The 20,673-nt window shown below is 38.3% G+C and overlaps 1 protein-coding gene and 1 long non-coding RNA gene across 2 annotated transcripts; both read left to right on the top strand.

Moving 5' to 3' along the window:
* The first annotated feature begins 10,008 nt into the window (after nt 1–10,008).
* LOC131311649 (uncharacterized) lies at nt 10,009–11,139 on the top strand. The gene is made up of 2 exons (XM_058339173.1): nt 10,009–10,292; nt 10,458–11,139. Exons 1-2 carry the CDS (start codon nt 10,118–10,120, stop codon nt 10,901–10,903), a joined length of 621 nt encoding a protein of 206 aa, XP_058195156.1. The 5' UTR covers nt 10,009–10,117; the 3' UTR covers nt 10,904–11,139.
* Nucleotides 11,140–17,172: 6,033 nt separating this feature from the next.
* Nucleotides 17,173–19,389, top strand: LOC131311648 (uncharacterized). Its single transcript, XR_009195523.1, has 2 exons — nt 17,173–17,898; nt 19,156–19,389. It is a non-coding gene; the product is annotated as an uncharacterized LOC131311648 (long non-coding RNA).
* Nucleotides 19,390–20,673: the final 1,284 nt, after the last annotated feature.

Raw genomic sequence — 20,673 nt, 5'->3', positions numbered from 1 at the left:
CATCTTCCAGCTTGAGTGTTTTGCCCTGGATATACTTCATGAACACGTGGAGACACGTATGAAAGTGAGCACTTTATTCTCTTTGGCATTCGAAGGTGAATATGACATGGAAAACGATAGGAAGTATGGAGCAGAAACCAGCCCAAATTTGAACACACACCAAAAAAAAAAAAAAAAGAAGAGAGTTTTTCAATTCAATTCTTGAAATGGACATTGTGGATTTTTTTCCCTTAAAAGTGTCCCGCTTCGGAAAAGGCTACGGTTTACGACAGTGTTAGAGCATGTCCAAGAGAGGTACCAAAGTTTTATACCAGATATAAATTTGGTGACCTGTGAGAAGTTGAAGGGCCATTTGTAAGTTGCACCACGTGCGCTCCGAGGGACTCTTCAAACTTTTTATTTTTATGTTTTTATTCTTTGATTTTGAGGGACCCATTTTGTCGAAGAAATAGAAATTCACAGATCATAAGTACTACAATATGATTGATGATTAGACAATTTAAAAGAGTCATTTCTCACTCTTCAAACTCGCGAGACCGAAAATGTTGTCGCAAGTTTACTGTCCTCTTTGGTTAATGCCTTCTGCTGACATAGCACTTCAAATATAATGTTACTACTATTGTTTACGGAGTTATCAACAACTTGAACATGTCACAGAAACTTGAACGTGAGTGTGTGTGGAACTTATATCACTACTCTTTTCGGAAACGTTGATTCCCATTGCATGCATCTGCCACGACTCATGCAATGGTTAAGCTCCTAGTGTTTTTTTTTTTTTTTCATTAGAAAATTCATTTACAACTCCAAGATCCACACAAAACATGACAATTAGAAGAAGAGAATAAATTTTGGTTGGCTATAATGCCACGACTCTTTAAGCTAGTGCCACGACATCCTAACCTATTCGTACAACTATGCCCTTGACTCCTACTTTTCTCTCTCATCTTTTTGATGCTCTCACTCCAAACCCACATTTTCCTTCTGTTTCCTTCTCGCTCCTCTGCTCCATCTACCCTTCTCTCATTTTTTTTCCCCATAAACCCCCCTTCTCTCATTTGCTCTTCTTTGTACTCTCCCTTCCAAGTTTTTCCTACTTTCTGGACCGATCTTTGATTGAAGGCAAAAGTGGGTCACACACCCTTTTGATCAAGCACGCCACCGTACCCATCAATCCATTTCACCATTGACGTAAATCATAGTAGTTCAACCCATCGAACAATCCCAGCATGCCAAGATAGAATAAGGAGCTTTACTTACCCCCAAAAAATAAAAATAAATAAGGAGAGATACAAATGCAAAACTGAGTCACTGTATTTGATTTTGTTCTAAATGACCAAAATCTGTTGCTATTAATTGTTATCTGCGTATTGTCTATATGGATGTAGAGATTGTGGGTTGAAAGAGGGATTTTTTTGGCATTGGTTCGGAATGATGGGATTCGAAGGATAGAGAAGAGAAAATTATTCAAGGGAGAAAACTAGTCTGGCCGTGTGTGTGCGCGCGCGCGCGCGAGAGAGAGAGAGAGAGAGAGAGAGAGAGAGAGAGAGAGACACGATGGATTCGATTGTTGGTTGATTGGAGCAACTGGATAGCAGGTTTGTGAAAGAAATTGGAAGAAGAAGAGTGGAAGGATAATGTTGACCAGGAAAAACAGTAATCTGACAAGGGTACAATAGTCAGTAGGCTTAAAATGTCGTGCCACTAGAAAAACAAATCGTGGCATTATCATTTACCTAAATTTTATTCACCACCGGTGTAAAACCCCACTTTTTCACCACCGTCCATTATGAGACCCACCGAGTGTCTATTCTTGTGATCTGAACCGTTCATATTTTAAGACCCGCAGTATAGTATTGCTATGAAAAAAATCAGCTTGAGCGGAAGTCGATAGATACATCAAAATTTAAATTTAAATTTATAAAATAGACGATCTGATTTCTGTCAATAATAATAAAGATAAACTGTTCATTTTACAAAGCAAAATTCAATTTTTGATACTCCTATCGATGTCCGATCAAGTTTATTTTTTGCATAAATATACAACTATGTGGGGGTCTACAAGATGAACGGTTCAGATCAATAAAAAACACACGGTAGAATCGAAAAAGATGATGGTAAAAAAATGAGATTTTTTACCGCCGGTGAAAAGAATTTTAGTCCTTCTAGTGTCCGCTTGAACCTTCCAAAACTCAAAAGTCCACCTTCAAAGCACCACATGTATATATCAGTAACGAGAATTCATCCCATATTGCATTTTAGTCCTCTAGAAAGACTTCAAGAATATCAAAAGAGAGATCAGTGTATTCTCATTACAAGTTTCAAACGTCGTGCAAAAGAATACAAAAGCCACTACAATTTGGACCCCCACAAAAATTTCTTGCAGATTGTGGATGGACAGTACTATTGACTCACTTTTGTGAGGGTGCGAAGACCGAAACAAAATATCATACATGCGTTAAATTTGGATTGAACGGGACAATCCCAAATTTAGATCTTCATTGTTGCAATTAATAGTTCGCATTTCCTCACGAGAGACTCTTACCGGTAAGAATAAACTGCGCTTTAGCAAATCCTGACTATTAATTATATCAATTTATAGTTTTGATTCGAACCATTTTTTTCCTCCTCTTCTTAAATGAGACTGCTCGGAGCTTTGACCCTACTAATTATCGGAAAACATGTATTTCTTCTTGTTGCACATATTAGTAATTACTTATGGGAAGGTGCCGTGCGGCACCGTGCATATCTAGACCGTCCGTTCAGCAATCTAACGGTTCAGATTTGAGATTTCATCTCGGCATCCCCTAGTTCCGATTTACCGTTCTGTGTTCACTCTCTTAAGATTGTATGACTATACCATCTGCTGCTCTAACAATTCAGATAAACCCAGTTGGTTCCAAAATTATATATATTAATGCATTTCTAATCATAGGACATGCACCATTTCGTCCTCCTAAAGTCCTTATCCCTGGGCAGTTTATGAGACCACCAGATTCTAGCTAGCCTAGTAGGGTCCAAAGGCATGCATGCAGGACCATATACATGTTCCAAAATTTGGCATGCAGTAGATTATTGAAACCAGCTAGACAACTCCTCTTCACTTCCTAAAAGAAGCTGCATCGTATTGTTGTGGGTTTTTTTATTTTTTTTATTTTTATAGAATGTAGGGTGTCCCGAGCTAACTTGCATGCACCTCGGACTAATCCTTGCAGCCTCTCCCACAGCTAGTTCACACGTTTACGCATAGAAGTGACTCCAAGTGAGGTGGCCCAAGAGTTATTGACAAGGAGTATTGAACCTGAAATCTTAAGATGGAGCAAATATTGAAGTCGCAGACCAATACCACCCTACCAACCCCTTGGGGTGGTATTGTTGTGGTTTTGGTGCTTTCTTCTCTGAGTCTTCAGTGATGGTAATCTTTCTATTTTTAGAGTTTGTGAAGGATATCAATCTTATTGAAAATTATGAAGATTGAATTTTAATAAACATACTTTCAAAAACAAGTTATTTTGAAAAATGAATTGGGATCATGTGTTGTGAATATCTGATTAAAATAATTGTTACTAATATGGTTAGTTTTCTCATTGCAAGATCTAAAACATGAACATCAAAGTGGGAGGCAGGGAAGACCCACAAAAGCCACAACAACACTGCGGACCTAAAATATCTAGACCGTTGATTGCCGAGATCAACTGTTGAAATGTGCACAACACCATTCCCTAGTTCTTGATCGGATATGTATCAATGAATGCCACATGAAAACAGTTTTATCTCCTCAAAGGAAGTTCTAGATTCTGAAGGACTAATTAGCGCCCAACAATTAACCTGGATACTAATTAACACCCAATGCAGGCTACATCCCTCCGCCTACTTACGAGTTGTCCAATTAGAGTTCGAGCAAAATTTTGTATGAATTGGCTCCAATAGAGGTAATAGCACATGAGAAATTTCAAATTTGAAATCTAAAGGAAAAAAAAAAAAACCGTAAATTTTGGGCCTTAACTTGAAATGTCAAAATGACTTGGTAGGCCTATACACCGGTCTACACCAGGAGTAATTAATCAATATTTCTAGAGTATATAAACAGTATACTCTCTCCTCTTATACATTATGTGTTCCTCATGTGGACTCCATATGTTATATGAGATGAGGGAGTATACTGTTCATATATACCGAAAGTATTGAATAATTTTTGCTACACCAGTTAGCATCCCTGTACACCGGTCAAATACGATTCATACGAATAGCACGTCAATGGTGGTGACACGTGTGGTCTCACACCCTTTTGAAAAATCTCACAAAACGACAGCCGATCAGGCCGCAGTCCCAACTTGGATTGCCCCGTAAAAATAGATAAGTCACATAATGCATGCGGGCGTGAAAGCGCGAACGTGAAAACGTTTTTAAAAAATCTATGAAATGACTAAAATTTGCAGCGCGAGAATTGAGAGCGCGAGCGGCAAATGCAGAGTGATGATTGTGAGTGCGAGCAGATGCTATTTTAAAGAATTATGTGATTAAGGATGGACCAGCCGCCAGCCCACAATAGAAAATTTTACAGGCAGGTACTATGTGGTACCCACTAGGCGCATCCGAACCGTCTATTGTGTTTTTGGACAGTTCAGATTTTAAGAGAGAAAAATGAGAAAGAATGATTTCAATTCAAGTCATCCAAAAGTAGTATATTAGACAACTCAGATGTACTAAGCGGGTACCACGTGGAATATATCCCACCCGGCACCGAAAAATTTCTTGCCCACCCTAACGTCTGCTTTAGATTTTTTCCTCTGGGGCCCAATGCTTACGTGGAAAAGCAATTGTAAGGCCCCGGATTTTAACGGCATATCTCTAATTCCAAAATCAACTAGTAAAGGGAATTCAAAGTGTTCTTCACCCTGACCCAAACAGGAAAAATGTGGATATACCCATCAAACACTCTTAAAAATGTTATTCCATGGCCTATAGGCGTTGGATACGATCATGAACTCTCTCTTTTTCTTGACAAAATAGAGAAGATTTTATAGATAATAGTCAAGCGATACTTACATAACGGAGTTTATTATGAATATATTAAACAAAATCAAACCAATCATGCATCTAACTATTGTAAATGAGAAAAATACAAGGCAGTCGATGTCAGACGTTGAGTCTGACACAAACAGCGGCACCCGCGATCTGATGTATACTTATACCTAGAATTAGCAGTCTCAAAAAGAGATAAAGTGTTAGCCGAAGGTACATGACAACAAATGCCAACAAAAGAGATAAAGTGCTAGCTAAAGGTAAATGACAACAAACACACAGACAAGATCAGATGGACTCTAACCAAATATGAACACATCATTGAACTTTCAAAAAAACTACAAATCTAACGAGCCTCCACGAGTTGTCCAGCCGAAAACATCATGCAGGGTAAGAGCACGTACTATTGACAGGGATATCATTGTGAAGCAATATCGTCTCCGAAAGAACCCAATCTGTAGACAAATATTCATCCAGAGACGAAACTAATTACACTCGCGAGAAAATAAGTGACAAGACTCTCACAAATTAAACGACAAGTTATTGATCTGAAGAAACCGAAAAAAAAAAAAGAAGAAGATAAAAGTATAGAGGCCTTCCCTTCCCACCGCCTCATAATTAAGGGTGTGAAACCCTAACGGAGAAGAAAGATACTGTGGTCGCGGCTAGGTTCTGGCGCGTTCTTTCTGATGATTCCTAGCTGATTGGAGCTGTTTAATTGATCGCAACATGCATGTAGGCAGATTTGGCGCTTTCTTTCCGATAAAATTGACCACACGATAATTGACTTGTTTACTTTATTTTGCTGGCCGGTAATGCTCATGAAGTGGATGCCACAGGCATCTAAATGAACCAAGCAAAGTACATGATTCTTCAAAAGGATAAGGGGATAATGGTGGGATATGCTTCGGGCCCTTTTGACAGAATACCTAAATAGAATGAGAGAGAAAAATTGAAATGAGAGGTGAATGACAAGGTGGATTTGGAATTGGAAAAATTATTACTTGTTCTTGGAGCACCGTTGTGTGGTGCTCCAAAGATCTCTACCGCCGTACGATTGCACAGAGCCCTGAATTAAGTGTTTGAACTCCATGTAAAAGTGTGATAATAGAGGCTCCTGGTGCATGGCGTACATTGCTTTAGGAACACTAGATAATCACGTACTCAACTTGGAATTGGATGTGCAAGATCATAGAGTACTCACTCCACCTTAAGTGTGGGATCCACTTGCATGGACGGTTGGACACATAACATGTTCCAAGTGGGAGCCATTATTAGGAGCACTGTTCCCCTGGATTAACCTAACCAATCAAATGCAGGACAACAGACAGTCGAATATCAGCCAAAAAAACCCTGAAATTAGGCAGCAGATTTCACAGAATACAGTGCTAGAGAACGAAACCATCATCAGAACCACCGGGGTGGTAGTTTTAGCGGCTGAGGCAGCTGGGTTAAAACCTTAAAACCTGGCCTCCTCCTCCCATCGGTCCTAAGTTTGAGTGATTGAGTCTACTTAGGACCAGATGGTTGGGTTGTGGAGGCATTATGTTCACTTGAATTCCGATGGAGTTCTGGTGATGGTTTCCGCAATATACATGATTGTGGACAAATATTCTCTCCCTGACCAGGTCATCTATAGGTCAAAGCCAAACATTCCAGGACGGCTGGCCTGGATTCCCCTGTGATCACATCAAAGGGATCAACTGTATATGGTGGTCACGCACCAACACACCTTTTTACTGAGGGAAAAAAGAAGGAAACCATCGTCAGAAAGATGCCATGAGCAAGGGTATTAACTTGGGTAAAAAGTTAGGAGAACAAATCTCACCGCGGGTGTACAATCCCACTTTTTCACCACCGTCTATTATAGGCCGCACCATGCATCTATTATTATAATCTGAACCGTTCATATTATAAGACTCCTAGTATAGTATTGCCATGCAAAAAATCATCTTCATCGAAAGTCGATAGATATGTCAAAATTCGAATTTTGGTTGATAAAATGGACGATTTAATTTCTGTCAATAATAACAAAGATAAACTGTGCATTTTACAAAGTAAAATTCAATTTTTGATACTTTTATTAATGTCCGATCAAGTTTATTTTTTGCATGGATACACTATTATGTGGGGTCTACAAAATGAACTGTTCAGATCAACAATAAACACACGGTAAGACCGAAAAAGATGATGATGAAAAAGTGGAAAGAATTTAATCTCAAAAAATTAATGTAGAGTTTAGATATTTATAGAACCTCTCCACACCGAATGAGTAATGTCGTCGTAGATAGATTTTTTCGAGACAAAGAGGCAGAAACATTTGTGAACCACAAGAACTGCAAGACATATATAGCACCTACTATAATCGTGTAAAGTTTCTCTTTAGAACGAAACAGATTAGACTACCAACTAATTAATTAACTAACTCCCTGGACCCTAATGAGCTTGGCTTAACATACGTCTACATAGGTTGGGTGGGAGTGGGAGAGTGGCAGCACTTAAACCATACACGTTGAGTGGAAGCGACAAACACGTAAGGGGTTCGTTCACCTTCCGATCGAGCTCACATGTTCGAATCTCAGAACCAGGAAGAAAGTTTTGGGACCACTCGAGGTTTGTCAAGTCTGTATTTTTAAAGTCTCGTTATTGATCGAGATGTACGCATTTACTGACGTGGACACTTGATTCTAGGAAACATAAATAAGTAGGTATACCATGTTTAATAATTGCTATGGGGCGTTGGAATGTTGGTATGGAGGATTACTTATATATGGAAATATACTGGGTTCCACGTAGGCCCTTATATTAGATAATGTATTTCTAACGTCTTATATGCTATAATAGCACATTAATTTGTTTTCTGAATAAAATCACAACCATATAGTCCAAGAGAGAATTAATTACTAGCATATTAATATGTTTTTTGGTCTATTATATTAATAATGTATTAGCAAATAGCAATACCACTCTTAGTACAAACTTTTTATTTCCCATTATATATTTCACCCCAGAGCCGTCTGGACATTTTGAGGGCCTGAGGCAAACCTCAAAGTTGTGCCCTTTAATTAGTAGTGTTACAAACAGATAAAATAATCAGAAAATCAATCTAAAAATGAATAACAAACATATGATAAGGTAGATTGGATTTCCAAAAGTAGTTATTATTACAAGAACGTAAAAGTATAACTCTTGTTGCATTTTTAGCAATAAAAATAGTACTGTAATTATTACCCCAATTAATGTTTCATGCAATTTTCTTTTCAATATATGTATGTGTGTGTACACACACAGTGGTTTTCTATCAATCCTCCCGGATTTTAAACAAAATCCGCACCTCTCCTCTCAGTCGTTGGATTATGTTTTCAATGGTTCGGATCTGCGGAAGGTTTATGTTCGGTCACAATTAACTTTTCTCCGAAAAAATTTCATTAAAATCTAAACCATTGAAACACGATCCAATAGCTGAGTGGTGGTGCGGATTTTGTTTAAAATTCGAGATACTTGATAGGAAAACTACTGTGTGTGTGTGTATATATATATAGCATAGTTAACACATTCAAACGTTCTTGTGACATGGTCGAGCGAAGATAGATTTTAATCCATTTCAACTTTGAAAAGCTCTCTCTCCCAAGAACAATTGTGTGACGAAAAAAATCAATAGAATTCTATATTTAATCCATGCATTTGGAAAATAACCATCCATCGATGTCAAATAATTCAGCACTTCAGTTTGCATTCGTGTTTGTAAGGTTTATTCATGGTAATGGGCTTATTTTTTATTCATAGGATTACGCCTTGTAAAATTTGAAGACTCCTAATTTAAAAAGGAAAAATTGAATGTCCAAGGCGCAAGCCTCTTGGTCTACTCTCTCACAAACGGATATGTTCTTCCCAATCAAGAGTCGTACAGATATCATCGTGCTGTGTACCATTCGAACCGTCCGTTCGATAATTCAATGATTCAAATTTCATCTCGATAATGATCGGCTCAGATGCTACACGATAGAAATGAGATCTGAACTATCAAATTGACGAACGAACAGCTCGGTGATGCTATCAACCATGGCCATAGAGATTGTATGCATGAATGGACAAAATGAGGATTATTAATTATCTATCGATCTGGCTAGTACTACATGCATACAGGGGCCCACGTGCCATGCACAATGATTCCCTGTGGGGATTTATGGAGGAATACGACTCCAATATCGGCGGGACATGGCCTTCACCATACACCTACTCTATGAATTGTGATCCTTGGAAGAGGTACTTGCAGATTAAGGCATACACGTGGTGGCCTTGACAACATTGAAGGTGTGTGTATGTGTCTATATATATATATATATATATATATATATATATATGAGAGAGAGAGAGAGAGAGAGAGAGAGAGAGATTTTATTTTATTTTTTTTAACAAAGAGAGATCTATTCATTTACTATTTGATTCATTGGAGGATGATCCTTTCCCATCCACGAAAATGGACTGGACTGTCCAGTTTAATTTTCCCGTTTGTGGGTCTTTTCTAGGTCCTAGTTTGATGATCCAATAAGTTCATATTTAATTTAGAACACGTTCAAAAAATCTTTCAACAACAAAATACTGTTGAAAATATACTGGTTGATGTGATTTCAGAATGCATTTGTCTAGAAACAAATTAAGTGTTGTAATCTTGTTATATTCTAACACTGAAATGTTCCGAAACTATATCAAACGATATCTGAACAACCACGAGTAATTCTTTAACAGTAGAAGAAGTAACCACGAGTCAAACTCAAGTATGAATGTAATCTTGACTTTATTAAAAATTCCTGAATTCTCTTTTGAAAAAGCAATACTCTATCCCTGGGGTCCACGTATTACGGGAATCTTCTGTAACAGTTTAACAACTGACGTAAACCTTTGCGCTCCCCAATTCCCATTCTACCCTCCCCCTCCTTCCTTCCACCCCTATAAATAACCGTCCAATGGTACCTCACATAGGCTTGAGAAGACGCAAGCCATCTCCGCCTCTCGCCTTCTTCAATTCCCTCTCTCTTCCTCTCTCTCCTCCCTTTTCAAAATCTCAACAACTTGACCCTCCAAAAAAAAAACCATGGTCGGACCTTCTCTAAATACCCACAACCTCTCCCTCAAACCCAACGCCGCCGCCGTCAAGTTCCTCTGCAGCTACGGCGGCAAAATCCTCCCCCGCTACCCCGACGGCATGCTCCGCTACCACGGAGGCCAGACCCGCGTCCTCGCCGTCGACCGCTCCATCTCCTTCTCCGGTCAGTTCACTTTCCCCCCCCCCCCCCCCCCCCCCCCCGTTTTCAGTCATTCAAATATTCTTCGAAAATTGCACGTGTTTTCTCGTAATTTGTTGCTGTTCGTTTAGTTGGAAACCTGTTTCTGTACACATATGGATGATCGTGTGTGTGTGTGTGTGATTACAGAGCTAATGGTGAAACTGGTGGAGATGTGCGGTACCTCGGTGAGTCTGAGGTGTCAGTTACCATCGGAAGACCTGGACGCGTTGGTCTCGATCACCTCAGACGAAGATCTAGCCAATCTCATCGAGGAGTACGACCGAGCCGCGTCTCCCAAAATCAGGGCGTTCCTCTCTCCTCTGAGATCCGTCAAAAAGATTTCTCCTCCCCCTTCCACCACCACAGCGGCGTCGCCGAAATCTTCTTCGATCTACTCCATTGGCTCGCCTTCTAAGCTTTCAAACCAGTGCGTCCACCAGATAGCCAAGCCCATAGCATCTCCGTACCGGTGTCCGTCGTATCCGTACCCCCAGTGTTACGATAAACTTGCCACCGGAAAGGTTCCTCAGTACTATCAGGGAAACCCTACTAGGCCTGTCTACCTTGTTCACAACGGCAACCACTGGCAATAACACTGCTTAAATTCGAAGGACCTGGACTGGAATTTTCAGTGGACGTTTATAAAGTTGAATGAATATAGTACTACTACTAGGTTTAATCGAAGAATCAAAATCTAATCCACAAAAGAGGGATTGAGATTTTATAATGGATGTAAAAAAAATGGACTGTAAATTTTTTTCATTAGGATTGCTTTTTATGATCCGTGGCTTGAAATGAATGCAATTGTTCAGTCCTATTTTTTCGATTTGTGATGGTGTTCCATTTATTTCATGTATCCGCCGTTACACAGGATTTTTAGTCTTTCAATATCGTTCCGTCTTCGTAACGTATTCGTAATTCGGTGAGATGGAAAATTGGCTATTCGTTAACGGAGATGCCTTTTTCTGCTTTGCCGCCAGATTCTTCGTAATGCGTGCCACGTTATCCGCAGTTATTTGATTTTGATACCTCTTTCCGTTATGCGTGTCCTGTACTCTTTGATTCTCGTGCGTCACATCATCCAATCCTGTTTCCTCACTTGTTTTCTTCCGATCATTGTATGCGTCAGTCTTTTCTCCCTAATTTTTCCCCTTCTTAGGGATTCCGTGATTGGTTTTGTTTCTTTGAACGGCAAGAGGGTTTTTTTTTTTTTTGTTATTGTGTGAATATTTATCTTGTTTATTCATTGTACCTATTACATGTATCCGTATTTGTATCTGTCCATTCCTGTATCTCTTTCTGTATATGCAGGATTTCTGACTCTGTTTGTTGTTTCGATTTGCAGGTGATGAAACAGATTTAAGCATATCTCAGGATGACTCCAAGAAAGGAAGGACCTGAGAAATCCGGGGATTACCACTAGTACTTTGTGAGTAATTCTTAGTGAAAAAGAAGTTAAACATTAATAATCGCTTTTGCTCTGTTGTAGGTTCGGTTTTGTGGTTTGTTTGGTGCTTTTGGAGAGAAATTAACTTCTAGGGAGAACTATTTCATTGCTGCCAATCACAACTTCCAGAGTCTGGACACAACTATGTTTGGAACTGTCTGATATATATAGACTCACGTGCATTAAATGGCTCTAGAGATAGTTGTCACTTGTTAGTTTAGTATGAACTGTCAACCGTGCGGCTGGAACAAGTAGTAGTGAACTTGTGACATCGACATCTTGATTGACCACCCCCGAAACCTTGTTAGCCTGCGAGAAGGAAGGGTGGTGCCATTTTAAATAACAGTGGATAGTAGTAGTTTGTGTAACGGTATCAGGAGCAGTATGATATCAGGAGTGTCAAATGATACGTAAAGGTAATCAAGTTGTAGCGGCCATGAATTTCTTAAAATCACTTTAATGAGAAAATCATATCTAGAGCTCATAAAGCGATAGTTAGAGTATCAACATTTCTTGCTTGAGCTAAGCGATTAGTACTGAGAATCAACCTATAGCGGGAGTATCACCATTTGTTGCTTGAGCTAAGCGATATTCGATGGGTATAAAAACCGATAACCCATGGGAATTTTGAGTATCTCCGGTATGATGGTGTGTAAACCGGATTAGATAGTCAAAAACTGATGCTTAGCGGCCGATGCATGTAGCAGCCGCTGTTTAAAACCTTGGCATAGCGCATACTTCTGCCAAAGCCGATATATGGTTCTATCAACAAGGTATCGTCCTCTGCACTGACAAATGCTTGAGGCATAACCAAGAACATGCTCTGCTTGAATGCATTGTTTGGCTTCTTCATTCCAAGAAGTTAAGGTTGCATTGGTTGGCAAACCTTTTAGCCTGATTTGATTATTTTTTACTTATGCTTTTCAATAGTTTTAGCACTATTTATCAGAAATTCTAAGACTATGATGGAAAAATATCATGATATTAGCAGCTTATTTTGTCTTGCAAGTATTTAATGCTACGACGATATTTGTGCTTCTTTTAATCTTGGATGAAGCCATCGAGAGTTGGTGGTGACTGGTGATGGCCCAGCTGACTTGTTCTCTTGTGGTATTTGGTTTTGTTTTTTTGACCAGATTCGTTCACTCGACAGCTGCAAGCGGAAGAAGTCTCACACGGAGGAATATTGGCTATCGTGCTTAAGCCGAAAGCAGTAAGGATTGGAGTATTTGGGAGAGGGGGCCATTTTTGGTATCAATGACTCAATAAGCCTTATCTGGAGCCCCAGCCTCAGGGTTGGTCCGATTGATTAGTGGATTTGCTCCATGCACGAAGGTTCGTTTATTGGGTTAGGTCCGGAAGAAAATAATTTCTTATGAATTTCTTAATTCTGGCGTGAATGACCTGCTTTTGAACAGGACGAAAGAAAAGACTAGTTAAGATATGCGTAAACTGGCCTGAACACCCTGATTGTCGAACCAAATGAGGGAAAGATATGGAGAGCCTCATGGCCCATGACAGTTGTGCATGATAATGGACCAATTAATTTAATATATTAAAAAATGTTTAAAAGATAGAAACTGAAAGCCACTCAAACAAAAATACAAAGGGGAAATAAACAAAGTAAAAGAAAGAGACTACCCTGTTCCTTTACCATTGGAGGAGTGGGAATTAGAGGGATTAAGGCTCTCCACTAACGTAGCAGTCGGATAGAAGATGAGAATATGAGGTCATAATTAGTGGGACTGGATTGATTAAAAGACATAAAATAAAATAAATAAAGGTATTGAAAGAGGGGAAAGGATTTGGTTTTTTTTTTGAACCGCGAAAGGATTTGTTTGTTGAAGATAAAGGAAAAGTGGTTTAAGGTTTATCTTGGCCCACCCAGTGATGATCTTTTTCTTTGATGGGGGAAAAGAATAAACATTGAGAGTCCTATGAGTAATTATACAATAGTTTCGGAGCACAAACCCTGTGATACTCTAAATCATTATAACCCTGTGATGCTTCGAACCATTTCAGTATTACGTGATCATGCTTCGGGAGCACGCAATAATCAGCCGAGTTGAAGACCATGCGCTATGATTTTGGGATTTTTTTCCGGAAGAAGGAACTCACTCATGGGAGCACTTGTCATGCATCTACATCGAGATGAAAATTGATTTATGGGTGGTTATATATTACTAGAAGGAAAGTGCAACAGGAGTTGCCGAACGTTTTGGTGGTGTTTGGGTATTAAAAGCTCAGGTTTGGCATAATATATAGTAGTAGACAAATGAAAGCAAGATATTTTACTGTCGCTTCTGGAGTACTATGTGGTATTTTTATGTGGCCGTACTCATAAGAAATTACGTAGACGAATTTTGTAGGTAGGATATCACTGCACAGTTTTATTGAACTGTTAGGAAATCAGGAGTGACTCAGATAGTGTATGTTGCGGCAATTCTTTAGTTGAGAAGAGTGCTAGGGACAAAGAAAATTGGCAAAGAAAAGACCCTTAAAGTGTACATGAACGGCCCAGATTGACTATGCAGTGCATCTGAGCCATTTATATACATTTGAAAGGTCTTTTCTTTGCACTTAGCATTTCTCATACCAAGTACCCACGTAGTAGTACAAGAACAATTAATAATGGGTCGGAGATCTCATCCTATGAGGTCAAGTTGCCTAATGACTTCCTTCTTTAATTTATCCCATATCCATTAAAAAGATTAATAGATCAGATCATGAGATCATTACAAGTGATCATTAGAGCATTGTTTACTTAAGTTTTGGAGATAAAAGGGAATGTTATTTTAAGATTATCCTTTCTCCACAGCAACATCTCTAGTACTGTGTGTATTGTGATCATCCCTCTTTGTCGATCTGCTTAATAAAGTACCAATTCAACTTGAATTATTCAAGTGCAAGCCTAGTGATCTAGGCGTGGAACTTACGGAATCCTAGAGTTCAAAATTTTTTCGGTGCTATCGATTTTTTTAGGGCTAATTCATACAATTCTAAGTTTAATTGGAATCCCGTAGATAAATAGTGTAATTTATCTCTCAGAATTAATCGAAGTATGCGTAAATTAAGTCAAAAAGTAACAATTCAAGCCCTTTCGGGACCAAGTTTTGTTTTTAGTTACAGTATTTGAGGAAGAAGGATAAGCATACGTCAAATCATCCACATCATGGACCCATTATGGGAATCCATGTTTCATTTCGCGTTTGGCATTGATGGGTCCCAGCAAATGACCTGCACATAGTGACAATGGGATGGACAATGACCCGCATATCACTTCGCATCTGATTTGGCATTGACAGGTCCCAGCAAATGACCTGCACATAGTGACAATGGGATGGACAATGACCCGCATATCACTTCGCATTTGATTTTTTACTTGCTTCGGAACTTTAGCTGGTGTGGTGCCGAAGCCAGTAAAAAATTAAATGCGAAGTGATATGCAGGTCATTGTCCATTCCAGCTAAAGTGGCGGAGTCAAAAATATGTAGTAGCGGGGACACTATGAAACAAGAACTTCAACAATAGCCAAGCTCCAACAACAGTACACATACCCATGAGCCGATGGTTGTTGGCGATGCGACGGTGACTTGCGTCTTGCGACGTGAATAATGATTGGGAGTTTTAGGTTTGTGTAGAGTGTTATTTTGTTCTTCTTTTTTCGTTCGAGTGTTTTTTGTTCATCCACCTAAAAATTAGATGTAAATTACTTTTGCATCGTTCAACTTGGGTTTTTACTTCGAGAATAAAAATACTTTCATTTAGGGCTTCATTTTGAACGATTCAAGCAAAAAAATTAGCTAATCTCTATATTTGTTTGTATTCGATCAAATGACAGTGTCTTGCTTTAGAATTTTGGTTCACAATCTAGACAAAAAAAAAGATGTATGATTTGATCAAAGCATTTATGAAAGCTTACAAAATGAATGGTTCGGGTCATTAGGGTTGACCTGGTATGGATCGCAAATAAATTTAAGTAATGTTCATCCTATTTTTTTAAGTGACCAATATATCCATGGATATGTGCGACAGAATAAATTATCTGAATAATGATAATTATTTAGTTCAAGTAAAAACTAACACCGGAATAGAACCACTATTGAATTTTTTTTTTCCCTACTTTTTTGGTTGTCCACCTTGAAAGGATTTTTTTTTTTTTACTTTTACCCAAATATTTTGGAAAAGAACCACTATTTTAGCAAAAAAAGGTCTAAGTTTTTTGACTTTTTTTTTAAAACTTAAAAGTGGTTATTTTTCAAAATATTTGAGTAAAAGTACAACAAAAAAAAATACTTTTCCAATTCGTCTCATTGAGACAAATCAATAAGTAAAAAAAGTTTGACATAAAACTAACAAACACAATAAAATTCAAATAAGGACACAACCATAATTTTTAGAAAAAGTTTAGTGGAACAAAATAGTTTCGAATTCTCTTACCACTTTGATCCAACGAACAATATTAGAGTAAAGCATCCATAGTTGTATATTCAAAACCAAAAAGTTACTAAGGTTAGCAACATTTGCTCAAAAAAGAGCTCACATTGGAATAACTAAACATAGCAACATCTTAGCAACTCAAACATCTTAGCAACTCATCAAATTTTAGCTATCGGATAATCAAAACTAGCAACCTTTTGCCAATAATCAAATTTAATTATCTCCACATTTTCTCAATCAAGTACACCATCATTACCAAAAACATTTTCTCTCTTCTATTATCAACATGTTTTTAAGAAAAATACTTTTAAAAATAGTTTTTTTTTTTTTGCAAAAACAATTTTTTTTCAAAATAGTTTTTTTATTAAAACTATTTTTCCCAAAACTAAAAAAAAACTCCTTTTTCAAAAACTTTTTTTATTCAAAATCTGCTTTTTTAAACTTTTTTCTCAAAAACTATTTTTTTTAAATCAAAGTTTTCAAAAAACCATTTTTCCATTTTCTAATAACCTGTTTTTAATAGATTGCAAACTATTTTTTAAAAATATATTTTCTATGTCACAATTTCTAAATTTTAAAAGTTGAAAAGGTGATGTGGCAAGTTTTGGTTATTCAATTTTGATTGTACCATTGTGGACCTTTACATTGCTAACCTTAGCAACTCCTTAAATAGATAATCAAAAAATGATGTGGCAACTTTTGATTATTCAAGTGTGGATGCTCTTAGTAGGGAGTTCCAACCATAATTGTAAAGACCCGGTATTTTTAATAAATAATAATTATTATTATCAAAACAAAAATACTATTTTTGTTAATTTATTTAATGCAAAAAATTATTTATATTGTCACACCAAATTTTATTCCGTAATCATTTGTATGCGCGCACGCCTGAAGAGAGATTTTCCTAGTGTGTGCATGTGTTGCACCAGATCATTTTTTCCAACCCAATCTCATTTCTCCATTTCATACTTTCGGCTGAAACAAATAGAAGAAAAAAAAAAAAAAAAAAAAGAATCTCCTCATTCTCCTCCAATCAAAATTCGACAACACATGATTAACCACAGGCTATTGTCCCCCATGCAAAAATCCAAAATCCAAATATATATTCCCCCTTCTCCATTCCCTTTTCTGGTTCCCAGCCAATTTCTCAACCTTTCGGCAGAGAGAGAGAGAGAGATTAGTGGAGGGAGAGATTAGTTCACACCTACTTCTCCATTTCTTCCACCACCTCTTCCCCCTACTGTCGCAACTGAACTCAACTCACCCAATCCAACTTCTAAAAATCAGCCCGTTACAGCCTTGTTCCAACTCTGTTTAAGCACACCAAAACAGCTCGTGAAATACCAGTTCCGAACAGCTCCTTTCAGCCCCAAAAATCAGCTGCATTCCAGTCCAGAACCGCTGCGATTCAGCTCCAAAAGCCGCCATGTTCTGGTCCGAATAGCTCGGCAAACCAGCTTCTTTCCATTTCCAAATCAGCTTCAAAACCCATTCAAACCAGCACCGAACTGGGTCTCGATCCGGCTCCAAAACAGCTCCAATCGCAGCCTTGGAAATCAGTCCGGAAAGCAGCCGAGCTCCGCCACCTCTCATCACCATCCGGAGGCATCTCCACTGCCGTACACTACCACCTTTCGACCGAGCCGCCGCCACTCCGACCCGTCCTGAAATCTCTCCGAAAACTGTTTCGCCGGACGAGAGGTAGTTCGGAACTCGCCTCCCTAAATATAAATTATATTCCGTATTGATTGTTTCGTGTTTCCGTATGATAATAACTAAACCCGACGTCGCCGGCCGAGTTCGGGCTGGAAACCACTTTGTTCGAACACTGCCCTGTTTTGTTTAAAAAAAAAAGAAAAGAAAGAAAGGCAGCCGCTGGAAATATTGAAATGTTTTGGAAAAATTACAGTTTGGTCCCTCAAGTTGTTTAGCTTATAAATCTAACTCTAGTGTATTGGAATCAATTAATATAAGTCCCAACATTAATTAGTTCCGAGGCGATCCAAGTTTGGTTGTAAATGCGAATTTTTCTAATACCGTCAACACCCCGAGATGATTAAGAGTAAACGTGGATTTTAGCTTGGAATAATAAAAGAGAAAATAAAAGGAACAACGTAATTTGTTTGAATCGCATGATTAGGGTTATCGCACGGTTAAATAATTTTAGCATGATAGTATGTTTAGTTGGATCATTGAATTGCATGATTAAATTGAACATATGATAAATTAATACGTGTTTAGCTTTATTGCATGATTTGTCATTATTGCGAATTTAATTGCTGGTAGTCTGTGAGCATGTTTCGAAAAATGTTGCACTGTGTGAAATGTTGTTGTACTGTTAGATTGGACAAATAGGTTCCTGGGATGGTTGCGATATGCGGATTTATCATCTTAGATGTGAAATATGGTTAACAGAAAAATTGAATAAAGTGAGAGACTGTGATTGGGATTCCGGACAAGGAATCCGGGAATTGAATTGTTGGAGGTTGATTGGTGGTGATCTGTTGAAAGTATGGATTTACGAACCCTGGGTACGGCATGGTGGTGGTCGGCTCTCGGATGTTGGGGCGGGACATAAGGGTGGCATTGTGCTTGCGTCACAACCTGGGCTAGACGGCGCTTGAGCGTTGCCGGTGAAGTTTTATCCGAACTTATGGTCGCGGATGGGATATCGGGTATATAACTTAGGTATCTTTCATCCGGATCTGGAAAAGGGGAGTCGGACCACACCAGTGTTTGTGCCAGAGGTTATGGGTAGGAGCGGATCTGTGGATAAGATCCAAGATTTCACTTAGGTTGAAGAATAGTAATAAAATGATTAATTGTTCTCTATTTATGTTATGTCAATGCACTTTAATTATATTTTCTTGCTGCTTGTAAGTTATGGGTTCGGGTGGGTTTTGGTTACTGAGCGTCATCGCTCACGGTACTATGTTGCCCTGGTAACTCGAACGCCAGGTACCGAAGATGGAACAGAAGTGTCGTACGATTCGATCGAGTTAAATCCTAATGAGGAAGAAGCTGAAAACCTTGGTTTCCGTGCGCATAGTCGTTCTGATTAATTTAAGTCTACTTTATTTTGGAAGCTTCTAAGTTTATTTGGATATTGTAATATTTTGATTTATTCGAAACGGTTGTAAAATAATGACATTTGCTTTTGAAATGGCGACGCAATAAATCTATGAATTTCTTTTGTGAAAATAATCTTTTCATTATTATTTTTAATGTCTCCGAATTTTCGGGGCGTTACAATAATAAGTGTCAATAAATATTAGGAGGAAGTTTCAAACCATAATTATATATAAATAAAAAATTGTAGGAAGTTTATATTTTGGATAAAGTACACTTTTCACCCTTGCACTTTATAATAGGGGTCACTTTGCTCTTTACACTTTCAATTTAACTTTTCAAGCCCTCCCACTTCCTGTCAAGTGTCAATTTCCTCCTCAACGTTTAATTCTGTTAATTTTCGTTAGAAAAAAAAATCTCAGTTCAGTGGTAGGTGCAATTAACTTCAGTGACGATGTCTGTGCTTCAAAGCTGGGCTTGGAGTTTGGGTTGGATGGAGGTTGAGATTAACACCAAGAGATTCTAGATTGACATGGAGGTGGATCACGCTTTCTACAAGTTAGACTTAATTAAAAGGTACCCCAACCCCCTTCCCCTCAAACGATAATGTGGAAGAACCTGAAGAGCTCTAGAGAGTTCCAAAAGATTCTGCAACATTCTATAAGATTGTAGAACACTTCACTACGTGTTATACTTGTGTTGAGAGTTCAAGAATATTGTGGAGGCATAAGGAAGAGGTTTTTTTTTTTTTTTTTGGTCCAGAATGAGAATGTGAGTTTTCGGATGAAGATGATCTCAATTATTTGTTGAGGATGTGGATAGGTATAAAACGGAATGAATGGTTGATTTAGAGACTACACATTTGGAAAGCACCTATGGAGTGCACTTGGGATAGTTCTCTCAGGAATGTTCATGTGTGCTGAGAGTGACTCGTAGAGTGTGCGGCATGATGAGAGAACCCTGTGTAAAGGTAGTCTATTGTGTGTTAGTGATTGATTCATGCAAATTTTCGTAATTAAGAAAATGTGTATCATTTTATGATATTCTGATGCAACTATATTTAACAGAAAAACCCCGAGGACAATCATTTTCATAATGATCCACAATAATCCTGAAGATGGTTGGACAAATAATAAGCGAGCCGACGTATTAGGGGAAAAATAAAAGGGCAAAATACACTTTGCACAAGTGCAGTTGTTTCATTTTGCTCCTACACTTTCAATTTCACTTGATAAAATAAGGTGGAAAGCCTAGGAGAAATATCAACGACCAAACTTTTTGGAAACCGATTGTACTTCCTCACACCAATGGCTCTTTTTGTTGCTCTGAGGAAGGGATGTTGTGGGAGATTCGATTATGGGATTTACAGCTTGACGGGTTCTTTGCCCACTTCAGTTCGATTATGAA

Source organism: Rhododendron vialii, chromosome 12a, assembly GCF_030253575.1.
Source record: "Rhododendron vialii isolate Sample 1 chromosome 12a, ASM3025357v1".
NCBI lineage: Eukaryota > Viridiplantae > Streptophyta > Magnoliopsida > Ericales > Ericaceae > Rhododendron > Rhododendron vialii.
This window is presented reverse-complemented; position numbering and strand designations above follow the sequence as displayed.